Source organism: Eutrigla gurnardus (assembly GCF_963514095.1).
Source record: "Eutrigla gurnardus genome assembly, chromosome: 20".
Taxonomy (NCBI): Eukaryota; Metazoa; Chordata; class Actinopteri; order Perciformes; family Triglidae; genus Eutrigla; species Eutrigla gurnardus.
Window position 1 is genome coordinate 3,525,581 of NC_139931.1, and position 19,242 is coordinate 3,544,822.

Sequence of the window (19,242 nt, forward strand, 5' to 3'; positions counted from 1 at the left end):
TACCCCTCGGATTTAGATGATGAAGAATATTTTCCACCACTTGTTACTGTTCAGTGTATAATGTAAAAAAAAAAGTCCATTGCACTGTTAGACAAAGTGCTTCACAATTAATAAAACCCACGTCTGAGTCAGCGATATGATTTTCAGCATGTGATTATGAAAGTAATTTCAGTCTTATTGATTGAATTTCATGACTACGGTCTTTTAGGAATCCTTCAAAAACGGTAGTTATAGTCCCACGCCTGTGGCTCTCGCATGATGAGAACCATAAAACAATGGTGACTACAATGATCATAAAAGAGCTATTAGGACTTCATACCAAATTCACAGTCAAATTAGTTGCATTTAAAACAGTAGGACAAAGACAGTTTCAGAATTTATTATCAGGAGACAAGTGGGAGGCCTATAACGCATGAGGAGCTCGGATAATATGAGTCTGAAATTGTTCAACCTTCATATTAGATTCTTTTTTGTCTATTTTCCTATTTTTCATGCACAATTTTCAGATTATTACAATCAAGTGTAAACAAAAAGAGGTTAACGGTATGGTAATTAATCATCGTGCATAGCCTATATGAATTAAAACGTTTTTGAAAGGATTTCCACCACGTCCGGGACAAAGAGGGTTTTAATAGTGTTATCTCAAGGTGTCAAGGTTATTTAGCTAATTGTTAGAAATGTTTCATAGAATCCAATAGTTGGCGATAATGCATCATTTTAATTTTCCAAACATCAAACAATACGAAGAAGAAGAAAAACGTATCCAATAGCTATTGAGTGAAGTGCCACCTCTCGGTCTCTGCTCTTGCTGCCACAACTACAAAGACGTTTAGCAGGTCGAGAGCATGTCTTTCAGTCACTTCCGTGTTTGACAAAAAAATAATAATCACGTGTGTGCCTTAAACAGTTTTTACAATTATTAGAATTAACATATTTTATTTACATTTATAGGGCAACGTTAGCCTGCGTCATTATTCGGTTAATCATCAATTCAACCACTTTTGTAAAATTAAAATAAAAACAATGTATTTGCTGCTGCTGTTAGACTACGCATGCGCATTTCCATTCGGTCTTCCCGTGCCCTTTCTAACACAAAACTACAAATGTTTCACGTCGAAACGTCAAGTTAAGCAAAGCTACACTTGTGCCTTTTTTAAAACGTGTTTTTCCTTCGGTTTTATCCGCTGTCACACGGAAACGTGAGCCTGAACACAACTTTCGCCGTCGTCGACTGTTTGCTTCCTGGATATCAGGAAACGCTCTCGCTCTCTGTACACTCTTTGGCTCAACCTACAACAGATTGTACACAATCATCATGGCGACCCAGGCTGGTGGGTATTGAGAAAATACAGCAGCATTTCCTTCGTATCTTTACATCGAGCGTGAACACTGTTAATGGAATAACGCGGTTTAGTGCTCGGCGTGTCGGTACATGACGCTGTTAACGCGGTGTGATGTAAACGTACGTCTCCCCGTGACGTTATTCTGTAAATGTTCCCCAGTGCTTGTGGCTAGCTAACGTTGACGCTTGCTAACTGCAGTCAATGTAGCTAGATTTTCCTATGGGGGGGTTGGAGTTAATTTTAGGAGATTGAACCGGTGGTCGGTTTAAATCGGGTGAACGTTTGCTGTTGAGCACGTGACCGAATGCGGTTAGGTTACGGCCGGTAACGACGAAAGTACCAACGGTCAGTTTGTTACGTTAACGTCACCGGTTTGGTAACGAGTTAAGGCCAGCGGTACGTCCAGTCGTCTGCGTATGTTTGTTCGAGAAGCTACGTCGGTTTACGTCCGGGCATGTTTCGGGTTTATTCATCAGTTATTCACCCCCAAAAAACACACACAAGTACGAATGACTAATATAATATAATACAACACAGGGATGGAAAGAGCTAGAAAAACCACAGCGAGGGACGAGGGGGAGCAGAAAAAGTGAAACTAGACTTTAAAACTGTCGACTCATAGTATCAGTTACTTTAGCTACGTACTGTGCGGAAGTATTGGGAAATGTATATGAAACTAATATTTGTTTTTTACTTTCAAAAGAGAACCACGAGGATTGTTAATACTCTTTATTAGGAACGACCCACAGCTTATTAAACTAAAATATCTGGTAGCTTTTTTTTTAAATTGTGCAATTCATTTATAAAGTCAAAAATAAATAGAGAAATAGTCAGTATGACTTGGTAGGAAATATAAAACAGTAATATGTCTATTAAAATACAAAACATGTGATCAAAATAGGATTTTGTCCTTCGCATGATAGGAAATCTAGTAGGATTTGTGTGGTTGTGTATTAAAGGGGAAGGCGTAATAAGCTTTTAGGCAGATAGAACATATGTTATGTCTTGTTATTGTGTTTTCTTCTATGCTGTTTTGTCAGAATGAATGACCTTTTCTGTTCTATTTGTTTGTCATTAGGCCAGAATACATTTAAATCTCAGTTTCACAAACTAGAGTGAAACAAAAAGAGGAGGCGTGATTCCTAGAAACACTTATTACTGTTGTATACGATGCATATACTGTGCAGTTTAAATATACATTTGGTTAGGAGACTCCAGATGTGCATTTTCTGAATATTTGCATCTGTGTGGGGGGAAACGCAGGATCCGCTTTGCACTGAATTTCTTTAAATGGCTCCAAAAATCAATGTTGTCTCTCCCAGGAAGTGAAGAAGTCATAATGGAAACCGAGGAAAAGCCGAAAGAAGAGGACCCACCGGGGGAGGAGGCCGAAGGAGGCGACACAGAAACCACGTCTCACACAGACGCGGGAGACGCCCAAACTCAGGACTCTAGTATTAGCAATGGAGACGACGGAGACGACGCAGACGAGGGGAAGGAGAAGGTGGACTTGAAGATTATCTGGAACAAGAATAAATACGATCTGAAAATCCCTGTTGATAGCACCGGAGCCAAACTAAAAGAGAGGATTCACTCGCTCACTGGTGAGAAGACGCCGTAGTTCCCCTTTTAATTAATACGTTACAGGAGCTGACACTTAAACTGATGCTCTCCTATGTTTCCCAGGTCTTCCACCTGCGATGCAGAAAGTGATGTACAAAGGACTGCTTCCCGAGGACAAGACGCTACGTGAAATTAAGATTACAAACGGGGCAAAAATAATGGTGGTAGGGTCTACAATAAATGATGTATTAGCTGTGAATACACCCAAAGAGGTGATTCAGCAGGAAGTTAAAGCTGAAGAAGACAAGAAGGAGCCTTTATGCAGGCAAAAGGTAAGAGGAACGGCTCCCTCTGCAGAATACAGTAAAACATTTATGAGTCTGTGATATTAAACCGGCACTGTTATTTCAGCAACACAGGAAAGTTTTGGACAAAGGTAAACCAGATGACATAATGGCGTCTATTAAAGGAACAAAGGTGAGAGAAGATGGCGGTTCACAGATTTATTATTTCAACACCAGACACAAAGACTAACGGCCCTTTTTTTTGCCAACAGGAACGATTACCAACAGTGCCTTTATCCGGAATGTTCAACAAATCCGGAGGAAAAGTTAGACTCACATTCAAACTGGAGCAGGATCAGTTGTGGATCGGAACAAAGGGTGAGATTACGGCCGGCCCCGTCTCATATTTTTTTTTTGCTAAATTCGCTGCAACGCGGAGATGCTGATGATTAGAATGTCTTCCTGTTTGTGTGTGCTCGTCGCTACAGAGAGGACGGAGAAAGTCCCAATGGGCTCCATTAAAAACGTAGTGTCCGAACCCATCGAAGGCCAGGAGGACTATCACATGATGGTAAGTCTTCCTCTGTCTGTCTCGTGATGGTGTCGAGCTTCTCCACAGTGACGTCGACTTTCTAAAAAGTTCAGAAAAGAATCGACAGCTAAATAAAAACCAGATTCAGAAGGATGCTGCTTCACCACACAATAAACGCACAACACAATAGACGCCTTCCAGCTTCATATCAGTCATTTCTGTCTTAGCGAGACTACCAGTTAGAAGAGGAAACATCTAGAAAACAGAGCATATCTGACTGTTGTGGTGTGAAATGTTTAGTTCAGTTACTCTTTGTAAATCGTGCAGGATGAGCGTTTCCCTGAAGTCACAGTAGAATATGTGCATCGGAGTGATGGGGGTCTTCGCTCGCTGTTTGGGGCTCTGCAGTGGAGCGAGAAATGTCAGCGCCTTCTCTAGATTAACCTTTCTGTCTGATGCACTTGTGTTCTTCTGTGTCAGTGAAATGGAAATCCCAGAACAAGTCACTTAATTGAATCGGAGATCGAGACCTCGACAAAACAAAGTGTCAACGCGGCACCGGTACAAAGAATATACATTTCAGGAGAGTGTAGTAAAGCTCGGTGGATGATTCTGTCTTGCTTTTTTGACCTTGTGGTTTTGATTAATGGGAAGTAAACGAGAAGAGGCTAGACGAGTAAACTGATGCATTTAAATGTAGAGAGTCGGGGAGGAGGCGACGCGTTGGCGGCGTGTTCCTGCATCGCTGAGGAGTTGATCATGTATGAAGAGGAGGATTTAAAATGCCAGTGGGCTGCTTGTCCTCTAAGATAGCACGGCCATCATTGGTATTAGTGTTTACTTTAACCTTTGAGGTTAAATAGGAGGAGGCGTTGAGTAAACACTTAATTATTTTTCATTTCACACGGCTCATTGTGGGCTTTTATAAACCGCAGAGGAATTAATCTTGAGTTGGAAGGTTTTATGAGGAATTACACGCAGCTATCGGCTCTTTTAATGTTGATTTATTTAAGTGTTATGTTCACAGCTGGCTTTATTTTAGATTGTTAAAGCTCATTTCATGCGTACAGATGTTTGTTTGTGGACGATGTGAGCATCATGAAACATACTTACCGTTTTTTCTTACACTTCCCGAAGGCGTTTCAGTTGGGTCCGACGGAAGCGTCTCAATACTGGGTCTACTGGGTGCCTGTCCAGTTTGTCGATGCAATCAAAGACACAGTCCTTGGAAAATGGCAGTATTTCTAATGTGCCTCTTTTTTTTTTGAACTGGGATGGAGAGGAGGAGCCGATGAAAAATGAAACTGGAGTCAACAGTAAGGCTTAAGGAACTTCTTGGAATACATTCAAAGGAAAACGGACGGATGCCTGTGGACTAATCATATTGTTTTTAGGTTAAAAGTGCACTATGTGGCAGCATAACATTTCTCAGCCCTGTTGATCAGTCAGCAAATCCAAGGGGAAATTATGAAACAATTGTACAGAAATTGCTAACACTTTTCTTCAGTTATTCTTAAAGAAATAAAACTTATTTAATGAAATGAATGCATTTGTGTTTGTCATTTCAGACGTTCATGTTTTATTCACTTTGTTAGGAAGTCTCTTCTAGTGTGATGAGGCTCTCTGGGGTCTTTGAGTGGGCAGCATCAGCACCTGCCATGTGGATTAGATTGAGGTCTGAATTTGACCCCCCAGGAGTTTAATATTGGCCTTGTAAAGGGTTGTTGTCTGGCTGAAAAATAAATCTCCCAAGTAGGAGTTCTCTTGCAGACTGCAGCATGTTGTCCTGCAGGGTGTCTCTTCTGTTTACAGGCCATTCCAGCCCTGCTGTGTGATGCGTGGTGTTTGGCTTCTATTAAACTCAGCTTGGAGTACGATGGCCAAAATACTTTGTCTCACACCATAAAACTTTGCTTCCACATGAAGTGTTTTATTAAGCAACCCCTCTGAACTGAAGAGATAATAAAATATAAGGTTAGCTGTCCAAATGTTTTTATTTCCCTGAACATTACAGGGCTGAGTAAAATGTGATAATATCAATTATTTTCCATTACTTGCAGGCTTTATTGATGTATTATTTTTGAGGCAGCATGACAAAAATAAACAGACCTGTGTTTTAAAACATGAAAGCAAACTTGAAAGCAACTTTGTGCTTTTTAATTAGCAGCATTTTCAGTTAACTTTAAAGCGGTATTTTTCACAACAGCATTGTGCATCAAAGTGAAACGCTGTTGGCGCCTCCGAGCAGCATTTCAACATTAGTTAATTTGATAATAATTGATACATAATTTGCAGTTCACATCACCATTGAGATCCAAGTAGCAGAGGCAGATGGCAAATAACACAACACAGTTAAAACTGTTCTTGTTCTGTTCTTGAGTTAAACACACAAAAAAGAAATTTTAATGTCATAAATATTCTAATAAAAATAGGTTAAAATGTAGAGCCATGGGTTTCAGGTCTTGTTATCATACACTTTTATGTCTTATATGGTAAAAGTTGAAGAAGTTGGAAGTTATACACTTATTATTAATTCATTATTAAGTTAATATTAAATTCATTCATTAAGTCTGACCTTCCTACTATAAAACTGAAATAGTGATGCAATTAAAGACTGAGTCGACGCTTTTACTCTGAAGGATTCCAAACCGGAACTGAAGTTGTTACTTCCGTAAAATATACGCACCGCTTCCGGTGTTACCGTATGTGTGACGGCGACGCGGGGAATGCAAACTTTCCAAGCCTTGGACCCGCAGAGCGACAGCAGCAGACGGCCATGGACCAAACGGTGAAGCCGGCCGAGAAGAAGCGGCCTCCGCCGGTGAAAGTGTTGTCCGCGCAGCTGCGGACGGCGGAGAGCCGGGGGGCCGCGGGCAGCGGGGACGGCTTCGTTATCAGGCCGGGCGGGGGGCGCTCTCTGCCGGTCTCTCTGGTGTGGATGCAGGGGACGGTGCTGGAGGTCCAGCGGGACAGGAACGCCGCGCTGCTGGTGGATGAGACCGGCACCTTCGCTGTTCAGGGCGTCACCAACATCCCCCGAGGGAAGCCGTGTCTGTCCCAAGGTGAAGATGAATAATACAAAATACACAAAAATATACAATTTAAATGAATAAAAGAGAGTTTTGGAACAACTGATCCAGGAGCCCAAATCGACTTTATTATATTCTGGTTATATTCTAGTTTGTTTGTGAATATGTACAATAGACGTTATCCTAATGATCAACTCATTAGGTAGGTTATTGATCAGTCAGTTAATCAATTCATAATGTCAGATAATAGTTTGAATACAAGCTCACATATTCAAGTCTTTGTTTTGACAAACCAACAGTTACAATTTACAATAAAACAAAATGCAATAAGTGCAAATCCTCAAATTGACAAGCTGGAATATGGAAGTAAAAATGTGATTGTTTTTCAGTCCATTAATCGACTAATTAAACATCACATGACTTCTCTGCTTTCCTTTTGTCCAGATCATGTAAAACAATAAAAAAGGAATTGGAAATGTGCTAACAATTCTGTATGCAATTTATTTATGAAATCTTTTTTATGTTTGAGGGGAAAAAAGTGATCTTGCTGTTTTATTCTCCATCCAGATGTCATCTCTGTAGAGAGAAACATTCCAACCCCCAAATATATTGTGTCTGCAGGCTTTTATCATAAAATCTTATAACTGGAAAATGGAAAATGATGTCATCACAGTCGAGGAATATTTATAGAAGCAGCAAAACAAAAGATATTTACCAGATATTTAACATTTTAGGAAACACAGACTAACTAACTGTATGGTTTGTGTTGAGATCTGTTCGAGGTTCTACAATTCTGCTGTTGTCACTGAACAATCCACCCCCCCCTGCTGCTGTTTCTGCAGGCAAATATGTCATGGTGATGGGTGTCATCGTGTCCGTCTCCCCGGAGCCGGTCATCCACGCCGTGAAGATGGCAGACCTCTCCGAGCTCGCCGCGCTTCACAGACGGATGTGGAAGCTGGAGGTGGAGGAGCTGCAGCAGCAGGCGTTGGCCTGAACGCAGAGCTGTCAGCAGGGGGGGGGAACGCCGCCTTGCCGCCGGCAGCGTGACCCGCTGCTGTCATGTGTCGCCCAGCCGGGTTCCGGCGTTGAAGGGACTCATGACAAATGGGGGAAAAACAAACTCTTAAAAAGGAGCGAACAGCAGATTGTGTTGATGTCAGGCTTCTGACTGGGAGCCGTGTTGCCTGAGTGACAGACTTGGACCTGTGGTGATCCAGAATGTAAAGTTCAGAGTCTCAGAGAGGAGATGTGGAGCTTATTTCCTCTAAATGATCTGCCAACACTCGGGGAGGAAAATAACAGACAGAACTTATTTCATAGGAAGTCATTTTACCAATAGAATCATCTTTGTAATACTTGGCATTCATTCAGAGTTGAGTACAAATATTAAAGATGACTCAAGGACTTACGGTTCTATTAGGACTGAATTTAATGTGTATGAATAAAGCAGGATTGACGCATTACTATCAATAAAACCTGATTTTCAAGGACAACATATTACACTAGTTTGATTTCTGCAAAAAGTTAATTTGGCAGACATTGTACCGTGTTAATCTGCTTTTATAGTTATAGTTTTAACATGTTGTACTCTATATTCCTCTCTACTTATTTGTGTATCAGTAGGACATACTTTTGATTTTTAAGTAGTTAATTACTTTTAAGTACTAGGTTAATCGCAGTCAAAACGTCTGCTAACTCTGGCAGCACTGTTGCCGTTGCTTTGCACTGTTAGCTGCTAGCCCTGTTCAAGGCAGGACCATGATTTCATCTCACTGTAACGGTACGAGAGCAGAGCTGTAGTCTCAGAGCGGAGCTGATGAGTGTGACATCAGATACAGGAGCACGTTGTAATCGCTGGAGCAACATTAGCAGCGTTAAACCACCATTATTTGATTCAGTTTTTTTTAAACAAAGCCAGGGGCAGCATTGCAGAAGCTGCACCACTGGTTACATGTGTGTTATTAACAAAAGAGCAGTTTAAACAGCGTTTAAAAAAAAAGAAGCTTTATTTGGTGTGGTGTCCATTACACTGGGATATTAATAGATAAATGGAAAGTGAAAATGACCTATGCTGACGGATTAAAATAAGAGACCGCCAACTGAACTCTCAACGTCACTGCTCCATACTTAACACATAATGAAGTGTAAAGGTCATTAACATACAAACTGCTGAGGGAAAAGGAAATTACTGTAAGGTCATCTGTATGTGAACACGTCTCTGATCAACGCTGCGCGTGCTATTTTCATCGCCGTTTGTCAGATATTCTACCGTAACGGCGCGTAGCAAAAGCTTCAAGTGTCTCCCACTCGGTATCGGCTGTTCATGATAACACTACTGTAGGGTCAGAGTAAGCCAGCCACCAATCAGAGGGCCGGTTCCTGAACGCCCTCCCCCCCCACCACACCCCCTTTTTAAAATCATGCTGTGTTCAGGCTGCTTCCTGTTCACCTCGATGGCCCTCAGGGAATCACACGACTCGACTGTTTGAATACTGCGTTAGTTGCATCTGAGCGTCGTCGTCGTCACGTCATTAAATGATGTCTTTAAGGAGAAAACTGTATTTTCCAAAGTCATTGTCATTTGGTGCTATAAGATGGTCTTTTCTGGCTTTGGCGAGTTTCATCAAAAGGAATTCCCGGCGCTCCATCCACTCTTTTAGTTCCTGCTCGCCGTGAGCCAGCTTACACAAGTCATCCTCTATGCACGTGCCTTTGAGGAACCTAGCGGGCAGAACATAGGGGAAAAAACAGGTCAGACATGTTGGAAATCCTTGAAAACACTTTAATTTTAGTGTGGCGTTTTCAAGGTTTGAAAAGTACTTGAAATGTATGTTCTTTGTGATGATGATATAATACATTTGAGGGACTGAAAACAGCATTTTCTGAATTTTTTGCATGAAAAATGACTTTTGATGATGAAAATAGTTGATTATATTTCTGTTAGTGGAATTAGTTTTGTGGTCCTTCTGTAAAAAGCCGTCTCAAAACATATTTATGGGACAATAAAATCTCATTTAATGTGATGAACGAGTGCAATAATAAGTAGACTGAATAAGGAGTATTGTATTGTATACAAATATGTAGTTTACCACAGCTGGAAGGTGCTGGAAAAGCATGAAAATGCACCTTGAAATGCTTGAAAAGTGCTTTGATTCGACTTTGGGAAAAGGGAAAAAGTGTAGGAACCCTGTAAAAACCAGTGGAGGACGATGATGATGCTGATCTCACCTCTCACAAACTTTGAAAGTGCCCGTGGGAAACCGATACTGCCAGCAGTTTTGATCGTCCTCAGAGTTAAAAACTCTGTCTTTGTGTTTTTCCGAGGTGATGTGCTGCTGCCACTGCTTCTCACTGTTGCAGTTTTTGCCACACAGCCAACAGTGATTGCCAGCCTGCGGAAACAAATCATCGTCTGTTAATCAAAAGCCACCGCTGTCACTAACTTGGCAAATAAACCTGCATTAAAACAAGATTTCATCAACATGTTTATCACACAATTTGTCCATTAAGCATCCACAGATTCTGACAACTAAATGATTATCTACCATAAGAAAGCAATACAACTCCGCTGCTAACGAGCCTGCGTTGTTACTAATAGGACAGTGTAACAGTTACAGATTAGGAATTACTCAATTAGGCTGAAGGGCTTCACTAAAAACTAAACTAAACACCCCTCTGACGAGTTCATGCATGAATCTTTTCCAGACTCACCACTTCCTCGGCGTAGTCCGTGGGCATGTGGATCTGTTTGCCGTTCTCCCTGACGGAGTTATTGGAGGTCTCGTCCCCCCAGCCAGGCTTCTGAGACTGCAGCCACTGCTCATAAAGCTGATCCATGTCTGGAACTTAATGAGGGGGATATGAAATGAGTGATTAGTGTTGGTGCATCACATACTAATTAAGTTCCACTAATTAATGTCTACCAGACGAGAGAGAGAGAGAGAGAGTCTTCTTGTTATAACTTACTGTTGTTTTCCTTCATGTAGGTCCAAAGGTCTCTTTCTTCTAGACTGTGAGCAAATGTGCAATTCCCAATGTACTGACACTTCTTGCCGGCTGTGACGTGCATGCAAATCTAAGAAAAGGAGGGGGAAAAAAAACAACGTTTGGTGACCATTGCATGCGATTAAGCTTCAATCAGACACAAAGAGAAGTGGTTTGGCGTGTACCTCAAACTGAGACGGGATGGGTTTTTTGGTTGGAAGCGGTCGAACCGTCGTCCACTTTTTCCTCTCGTGGGAACTAACGAGCACGACCCGCCGATCCTTTGCCCACCTGGAAAACGAAGACAGGAAGGTACACACTCACTACATCGGTTCACCTCCACCATTCATGCGTGTTCAAGGCTTTAATACTCACGTGTGTCTGGCCTTGGCCGAGCAATACTTCTTGTTTTTGTCAGCTTCGCTTAGCTGGCCGTTTCTCCAGCACTGGCCACAAACAAACATCATCTTCAGGTTCGGAGGCCCAAACCTCCTCTGGGGGTTGGAGAGCTGCTGGCGGGAATTTCAAGGACTGGTTAAAATCTTTACGATTGAAGCAACAAAGACTAACAAGTTTTGCCTTTTCAAAAGATCTTCATGATCTTTAGTTCATCATAAATCCAACAGTATGACGAGGAGGCGGAGCAGCACAACGTCATTTCCACCATCAGGGTGAAATATACACTCATTTATGACATTGTAATTCACTCATGCTGATCACAGTCATCTCAGTCAGCGTCTCGACCTCTCCTCTGACACGCCCCATCACGTTACTATGGTTACGTAAGTCCTGGTGTCGGGCTTACCTGAGCTCCCTGCAACGAAGCTGTTGAATTCCAAAACTTCCTTGCTTCTTGGACGATGCTTTCATGAGTGATACCTATAAGTACAGAACGAACACGTTAAGAATTTAATTAAATTAAATTTAGCAGTGACAAATACTGGAAAAAGAACCGTGTTCCAGGTAGAACAGCATCCAGCCCCTTGGGAGAGTACTTTAAAACAGCTTACCGAGCTCGTGCTGCATCATCCAGACCTTCAGCTCGATGAGGCTGTGAGCGTAGAAGCAGTCGTCCTCTCGGACGCAGCCGTAGCGGACCTCGTGGCGACAGAGATCCAGCTGACAGTGAGGACTCAGCGGTCGGATTTTGGAATAACGAACTGTGTTCTCCTTCAAAATGTGGACCAGGCACCTAAAAGAGACAAACGGGACGACGACGTCCACGCGTTTAGAAGATGATCCTGCCCTCACGTATTCAGCTGTAGGTTTCAGAGTGTGTGTGACGTACTTATGATCTTCAAAGTCGTGCTTCGTCACCGGATGAGAGCAAAGCGAGAGGTCGTCTTTGTTGGTTTTGCTGATTATTCTGGGTTTGTGGTCAAAGCACACCTGCAAGTTAAAACAATATAAAAACTCAGTATTCTATAAAAACACAGCAGATTTCCTCCAGCGATGACAGAAACGGGCTGCAGATGGATAACGCCATCAAACGACTGATCCTGGTGTGCCAGCCGCTAACGAGCACCAGACAAACAAACGAGGCTCCGATGGGAAGAACGGCATCACATTTATCGGATTAGCATTTCTGTACTTAACGGCCTTATTTTTTAATTGTGCCCTGGATAAAACAAAGTCTTATGTTTATAAATGGAATAAACATTTTGAGTTAAACATCGATTTACAATGAGACAGGCTCTCTACTCACTCCGCAGAGAAACATGAATATCCCACGATGCTCCTGTAAGATCTTGGGGACCGTCAACCTGACGTTGGAGTTTGGCCCGTAAGGATCGAAGAGCAGCTCCCTGGAGATGAAACCTTTCCTCTCCAGAGTCCAGACGTCGATCTCCTCCTGGCAGTAAGCGAACGTGCAGTGGCCGGGGTACAGGCAGTCTTTCCCCACAGCCACCTCTGAAACGGCAACGCGCTGGGATTAGACGTGGAGAAACTTCCAGAAACAAAAAGCTGCTGCTTTAACAACGTGAATATTTATGTGGAATAAATAAGGGATGGATGGTGGAAATTTAACCATGCCGAGGGAACTGACTTTTCTTTAAGAGATTTATTTTCTGGGAAAATCAAATCAATGGGATTTTATCGTCACGTGAACTCGTTTGAAGCAAGGAAATGTTAATAGATGTTACCTTTGCAAATGTAATAAGGTCCAACATATTGGGTTTTTGTTGGTCTCGGCCGAATGAGCTTCCACGTCGGGTCGAGCGAGTGTTTGATTCTGCCGAGTAAAGCGTCCTTTTTGCATTTATGCTCTTCTGTATGAAGTGTGTAATCCAACACGCCGGGCCCTGGGGACCGAAAGGAATAAACCCATTAGACCAAACAGCACATCCTGCATCCAGACAAGGAACAAACCCCCACACACACACACACAAGACTGTAAAAACCATAGCAGTTCCTCACCCGTTTTGACGTAGCAGATCGAGCACGCTTGTTTAAATTCATGCGTATCAGCTAAGGGGTTCTTCGCTAAATCCACAGCAGCAGGAAGTCCCTTCACCTCAGGCATCCCCACAGCCATTCCCATTGGAGTTTCATTATTGCTCAGCTGTTAAAATAAAATAAAATAAATGAATAAAAGATGAAACCCGGCCAAATATATGCCGGAATAATTAATAGCCAAAACAAAACGTACCTGAATGAATGGATTCTGTGCATAATCTTCAGACGGGAGAAAAAGAAAAGCAGGTTACATATTAATAGACGTTCATTTATACCGAGTAAAGGCCGATGGTTGAGCAGCGTACCTGTTTTATAGTCCGTTATGTTGAGGCTATCCAGGGAGTCCAGCGGCGGGGGGAGGGAGTCGAAGGTGTCCATCCCAAAATACGTGCTGGACCCCGACTTGTGATACAGCGGGGGCAGAGTGACGGTGCACTGCTGGGCGCTGCTGTGGAGGAACGGGTTGATGTGAGACGGCATCATGAAGGGACTCGACATGGCGCTGCCCGAGGCAATGCTGGTTGGCAAAGGTAGAGGCCCCATCACGGTGGGAATCACCTGGAGGAGGAGAGAGAGATAGAAAGTCACGCCTCCACTCAGATATCACATTCATCACATAATCTCCCTGCAGATCCCTCACCATGACGGATTCAGGACCAGCTTGGTCCAGCAGGTCGTCGAGGTCGTCCCCGATGATGTCCGCCTCAAAGTCCTGACTGGTGTCAAGCATCGTGCAAGGCTTGCTGGTTCGGCACCCGTTGACGAACGTGGGCACGGGGAGAGGAACGGCGGCGGGGACCGACACGGGCAGGGTCACCGTCTCGAAGCCCGGCGGCTCGGACGGCGTCACCGACGAGACGCAGTTGCTGGGGGGAAGCTCGTCCGCCGCGGCGTCGCTCAGAGGCGAGTGCACCGCCGCCGGGGGTTGGATGGGAGACGGGGCCGGAGCCAAAACGCTTCCGTCCTGGGTTAGTCGAGGCACTTCTAAAAAAGGGGGAGACGGGATGGTGACTTCCTGTCCTCGACGCTTTAATTAACAAATCAACGCTGTGATAACTCACCGATTTCTATTTCTTCAACTGAAGACGGGCCATGAGAGAACTGAACAAACACAGACATTCATTGGAACAACATTTCTGGTGAAGGTCTGGATATGTCGTTTTTAGATGGTTGTGTTGCTTACCTTGTCACATGACGCATCTTGATAACTGGATCTTTGCAATACATTCAAGGCAGGCTGTTAAAAGGGAATTAAATTATGAATTTATGATCATTATATATATGATTTCTATGGTCACCGCTTTCAGTGTCACATTGGTTTAACACACACGTACCTTACTCCGTACGTAAGCTTTACGGATTTTCAATCCCAAAATTTTGGCAATGTCCTGAGTCAGTTGTGTGACACTGGTATCCTGGAGAGACGATACAAACGGACAGGGTTTACTCACACAATCACTGCTGCATACTTCGTTATTTTCTGAGTCTGATCTCAAGCACATACACTGATATTTCCATGGTTTGTTTACGTGACGTCACAGATTTATTTTACCCTTCAAATACTGGAATTTAGAATATATTTGTTGACAGCCTAAACTCATTTTGTATGCATTTCTGCAACCTAGCCACCAAAAGTACTGTTACTGGCTGAAAATTGTCTTTAAAAAGTGTCGGCGGTGGATCTGGATAAATCAACACAAGCACACAGAAGCAAACGCCTCACCTGAGGCACCGCTAGAGAGCATTTGGCAACAGCCTCATAGGCCTCTTGATGTCTCCCCATCTCCTTCAAGGATTTTGCTTTTCTGTACAGTGCTTTGTAGTTGCCCTCGTTCAGCTGGAGAGCCTTTTCACAGTCTTCTAACGCCTGGTCATACAGCCCCTGAGAAGGAAGACACGTCCGCCGTTAGTTAGAGGAGCTACACTTCACCATGGTGAGGGAGCAGAGCAAAGACGTGAGTTCACATGTTCAGTGGGTTGAGTCCGGTGGGGGAGTGGTTTCCCTGAACACGGCTGAGTGTGTTTTACTGCCATGTAGCATGACGTCATGCAGAATGACACTGGAATTTCCATTATCTGAGACCTTGTAGAGGAACATCTTATAAATGCCCTAATTCACCACATTTACAGTAACATGAATGTGTCAGATATTATGAGTCCATCTAGAAAAGATCAGCCACGGTGCATTAAATGATATTTTACTACAAGTATGATGAATGTAAGTCACTGTGCATTCAACTCACACCTTTCAGACGGATTCATCTTTGATGTATTCATAATGTAAACTATTCATCCAACGTCCTACGGTATTAATGCATTTCTTTTCTCATACATTTTGGCATCAGAAGCACATAATAAGACACTTGTGGTCGGGAGGCGATGCTATCGATACCTGGGCTTCGTCTCCCAGTACTGATCTGATATCAGCAGCTCATTAATAAACTGTGTGGAAGTGACCGAGATCATTCAAATACATGTAAGGCAACATCACGTCTGACTTAAACAGTGCTTTCTTAATTATAAGATTATTTTTTATGTTGGTTTTGCAATCTGTGTACGGACACGATTTACATCTGAGGATAATAAAGTAGTAAAAACTGCTGTTCCTTTGAAACTGCAGTGAGATTTAAGAACCTTCTTCCTGTTGTATTCTGACATTTTGTTTCAAACAGAGCAGGCGATCCAACCTCCGGGCTATCAAAAACTGCTTTTGTAATATTTAACTGCATATGCAAACTGCTTGGTAGAGCTACAGGGGGAGAGGAGGGAATTCAAAGTGACCGAGACTGAAACGAAAGGGTGATGCAACCATCTACTCACCGGAACAATGTTTAGATACGCAGCAGCTCGATTTGCATACAGTGTTTCCAGTAAACCTGTTGGAACACAGATTTCTTCGGTGTCGGCATAGTCTGCTATACTCAAGGCTTCAGTGTACATCTCGATGGACTTCGTCCATTCCCCTTCTCTAAACACGTCGTTTCCTTCTCCAAAAAGATTCCACACCAGATCCTTAATGAACACCTGAAACATTGAGGGAACAAAACCACTGAATATAAACACGGTGCGGCTGACTTGTCCTTTCATTGAGACTCTGTATTTTGGAAAAAGAACACGTGATCCAATCATCGTCTCTGGATCGGTTTAGATCAAAACAAGTGTTGATATAAGCTGGAAATCAAAATGTACAACGCTTACCTCATACTGCTCTTGACTTCCAGGAAATGGAAGGGTTGATCTAAAAACAAAAGAAGGTTCACGTTACAAACCTTTAAACTGAAAACACACTGGAGACAGGAGTGGCATTCAGACCACATTACCTTTCATTTAGTACAAAGTAGTGTGTGTGTGTGTGTGTGTGTGTGTGTGTGTGTGTGTGTGTGTGTGTGTGTGTGTGTGTGTGTATTGACAGGTTGCTGACAAGCATTAACTGCCGAATGCAAGCAAGTCAGCAACAGCAACATTTTGTAAACAACCTCTTATTCTGGAGATCAACTCAGAACAAAGTATTTTACATTTTCTATTTCTAAAATGTAAAAAAATTCCAGCTTTAAATATGATTGCCACGTCCAATTATACCAAAACACTGTAAAAACAATATAAATAAGGCTGTAAAATACTAAAAACAGACAAAAGACATTCATATAGGTCTGTCATTAATTGTGCATGCTGACAAGGAAATAAAGTTACTGTGAAAGGTAATTATGAGCAACAATGATTTCCTGCATTACGAAAGTGGTGAGATGATTTATTTGACTTGAAACCAGCTACATTACTGCCGTTTAGTTTCAGCTGTCTGGCAGTTTTTCCTCCTTTGCACCCTCAGGGTGCCAGTTTTTAGTTTACATGTTGTGTCTCCATCCAAGACACCATTAAACATCCTGACATCAGTGACATTTAAAGTTTGACTGTACGGTGATGACGTGCAGAGTAGAATTGTAAGTTTCACTTTTGTTTTACAAATAAAAAGGCCTGTCAGATAAGATGAAACCATCAGCTGTGTGCATAGATCGGAAAAAACAACAACATGTGGACACAATGACAGTCTGCCAGATGCATGAATACAAAGATCAGATCAGATCAGATCAGATCAGGAGAGTTTCCCACATTAAAAACAAAACTAAAGCAAAGCAATCAGCTGTTCTGAACAACAATGAATGACACATGGCTGGCAGATCTAAAGATATCTCATACATCTAGGTATCTTGTGAGAATGACAACAATAGGCAAACATCAAACGTGATCAGAGTCGTCATTACAATCCACACACACATCTGCTTATTTATTATTATGTATTAGGGTTTCAAGTATTATATTAAAATCCAAAACCGTGACTTACTGGATGAACTGCAGGCCTTTCTGAATCTCCTGCCAGCGACCCCTTCTGTCCTGACACGCTTCGGACATGTTAGTATTAATACGCACTCCTCTGACAGCACCTGGACATAAAATACAATGATGACAGAATGTTAAAGTAACTGGATAAAGTCACCAGCAAAAAAAAAAAAGCACTCCTTATTCATCATCATAAACCACCAGCAGCAGGTCCGACTGGTTTATGGGACAGTTCATGGCCTCACAGTCATCACATTACTGAAAGTCCTCATCATCACTTCCGCATTTAGTAATGACGACACACGTCATTGCGGAAACTGAGGCTTGACATTTCTGTTAGCTAGCGAGCTGATAAACATTAACACAACAGTTTAGTATCGTCGACGTTAAAGTGGAAACGACATGTCTGACGCGGTGTACGACAATAAGAAGAAGAATAGAAAAAAAAAGGACCAAAACTTCTTGTCCCGGTTAAACTGTTTAAACATAGCGCTCGAGAGCCGGAGGTCCATTATCGGACAATTTCGATAACACCAAGTTAATATTCCAGCTTATCAAGTCCGTGTTGACACAAATACAAGTGTTGCACAAGATGCGAATACATTACATTTACCTTAAGCGTCCCAAGTAGTTTGTATTGGAGCAGATTATCAGCCTTACATCGTATTATTTACATGTTTAGATACGAAGGCCGAAACACTGTTACACCCGTAGTAGCTACTGTTTAATAACCTATTATGGTTTTATATTTCAAACTTCCGATCGCTTTAAAACTACTTTCTTATCACGATGATGTGGTTTAAAGTCAGGGAGGGAATGGTTGGTGTTGATATGGGCTTTGGAGTGTTGTTTTTAAGAGTGAGGAAGCATCTCGGAACAAGGGAGGTGTCCGATGATGGGCGCATCGCATTTAGCGCACGTGCGTTGCGCGCGGCCGGAGGGGGGAACCCGCCGAAGAGTAGCGATCATCACTTTGCTAGCAGCGGTTAGCAGCGTGTCGTTCATGGAGGCAAACCGCCGCCGACACGCAGACCACCGTACACCGAGGAGGGCGAAACGGCGTCGTCGGACACCGGAAGCACCGACCGGCTACGTGACGTTCACGTTAAGTTCCTCTGAAGTGCACCGAGCCTAACAAAAGCACAGGCATGCCCCAAGTTGAACTAGTTCCCACAACGCAAACAATAGCGAGCCGCATATGTTTAAGCTCTCCCGCCTGGTAAATATGAGAGTAGTTCGTCTAACAGTGCCCGCCGGACATACTCACATGAATGGATCTCTATTCCGAACAACACTCACGTCGGTTACCTAAAAGGAGGGAAAGTGGTTTTCGTTTTAGCTAAAATAACTTGGCTAGATGTGCCGTATCGCTGAAGGCCGCCCGCTGATTCTTCTTCTTGTTTGATTGGAGGCCGAGCCAACAGCGACTCTAGCGCAGTGCTGCCCTCTATGGACGGGGGAAGACACGACAACAGTCCGCATAGAAAATCACAACTTCAACAAGCATGGAAACCATGATAATAATATGATAATAATAACAATAACAACAGTAATAATAATATGAATAATAATAGTAACAACAACAACAACAATATAATATATTATTTCCTGTATATATTCTGGAAATTGTCTATTATGTACACTATACATCCAACTCTATTTAACTTTCTTTATATAGTCTTACGGTTAATATCTTTTTTATATTGTACTTT

The 19,242-nt window shown here is 42.6% G+C and overlaps 3 protein-coding genes across 4 annotated transcripts; 2 read left to right on the forward strand and 1 right to left on the reverse strand.

The window, feature by feature from the left end:
- The first annotated feature begins 1,204 nt into the window (after positions 1-1,204).
- On the forward strand, positions 1,205-5,263 carry ubfd1 (ubiquitin family domain containing 1). Its single transcript, XM_084036562.1, has 7 exons — positions 1,205-1,331; positions 2,666-2,947; positions 3,030-3,238; positions 3,318-3,383; positions 3,463-3,568; positions 3,679-3,761; positions 4,860-5,263. The coding sequence occupies exons 1-7, from the start codon at positions 1,316-1,318 to the stop codon at positions 4,968-4,970; spliced, it is 873 nt and encodes a 290-aa protein (XP_083892688.1). The 5' UTR covers positions 1,205-1,315; the 3' UTR covers positions 4,971-5,263.
- A 1,152-nt stretch (positions 5,264-6,415) lies between these two features.
- Positions 6,416-8,308, forward strand: rmi2 (RecQ mediated genome instability 2). The gene is made up of 2 exons (XM_084036628.1): positions 6,416-6,784; positions 7,594-8,308. The coding sequence occupies exons 1-2, from the start codon at positions 6,427-6,429 to the stop codon at positions 7,746-7,748; spliced, it is 513 nt and encodes a 170-aa protein (XP_083892754.1). The 5' UTR covers positions 6,416-6,426; the 3' UTR covers positions 7,749-8,308.
- A 165-nt stretch (positions 8,309-8,473) lies between these two features.
- Positions 8,474-18,942, reverse strand: zc3h7a (zinc finger CCCH-type containing 7A). 2 transcript variants are annotated; one of them, XM_084036626.1, is made up of 23 exons: positions 18,798-18,942; positions 17,535-17,634; positions 16,394-16,433; positions 16,016-16,219; positions 14,919-15,077; positions 14,530-14,610; positions 14,379-14,432; positions 14,257-14,296; positions 13,836-14,179; positions 13,501-13,753; positions 13,389-13,414; positions 13,157-13,301; positions 12,883-13,041; positions 12,444-12,649; positions 12,027-12,127; positions 11,749-11,930; positions 11,544-11,617; positions 11,114-11,250; positions 10,924-11,029; positions 10,721-10,829; positions 10,466-10,599; positions 9,983-10,146; positions 8,474-9,475 (listed from the first exon to the last, which is right to left on the reverse strand). In XM_084036626.1, exons 2-23 carry the CDS (start codon positions 17,600-17,602, stop codon positions 9,286-9,288), a joined length of 2,976 nt encoding a protein of 991 aa, XP_083892752.1. In that variant the 5' UTR covers positions 17,603-17,634; positions 18,798-18,942; the 3' UTR covers positions 8,474-9,285. The 2 variants fall into 2 exon arrangements, with proteins under 2 accessions (XP_083892752.1, XP_083892753.1); XM_084036627.1 differs by having other exon boundaries at positions 8,475-9,475; positions 11,114-11,247.
- Between the last annotated feature and the right edge of the window lie 300 nt (positions 18,943-19,242).

Excerpts from the sequence above, each read along its gene's own strand:
- ubfd1 (XM_084036562.1), top strand. Across the intron at positions 3,569-3,678 it reads GTTGTGGATCGGAACAAAGG|AGAGGACGGAGAAAGTCCCA; the intron begins GTGAGATTACGG and ends TCGTCGCTACAG. Across the intron at positions 3,762-4,859 it reads AGGAGGACTATCACATGATG|GCGTTTCAGTTGGGTCCGAC; the intron begins GTAAGTCTTCCT and ends CACTTCCCGAAG.
- zc3h7a (XM_084036626.1), bottom strand. The coding sequence starts at position 17,602 with ATGTCCGAAGCGTGTCAGGACAGAAGGGGTCGCTGGCAGGAGATTCAG. Across the intron at positions 15,078-16,015 it reads CGTATCTAAACATTGTTCCG|GGGCTGTATGACCAGGCGTT; the intron begins GTGAGTAGATGG and ends CTTCCTTCTCAG. Across the intron at positions 14,180-14,256 it reads AGTTGAAGAAATAGAAATCG|AAGTGCCTCGACTAACCCAG; the intron begins GTGAGTTATCAC and ends CCCCTTTTTTAG.
- rmi2 (XM_084036628.1), top strand. The coding sequence starts at position 6,427 with ATGTGTGACGGCGACGCGGGGAATGCAAACTTTCCAAGCCTTGGACCC. Across the intron at positions 6,785-7,593 it reads GAAGCCGTGTCTGTCCCAAG|GCAAATATGTCATGGTGATG; the intron begins GTGAAGATGAAT and ends CTGTTTCTGCAG.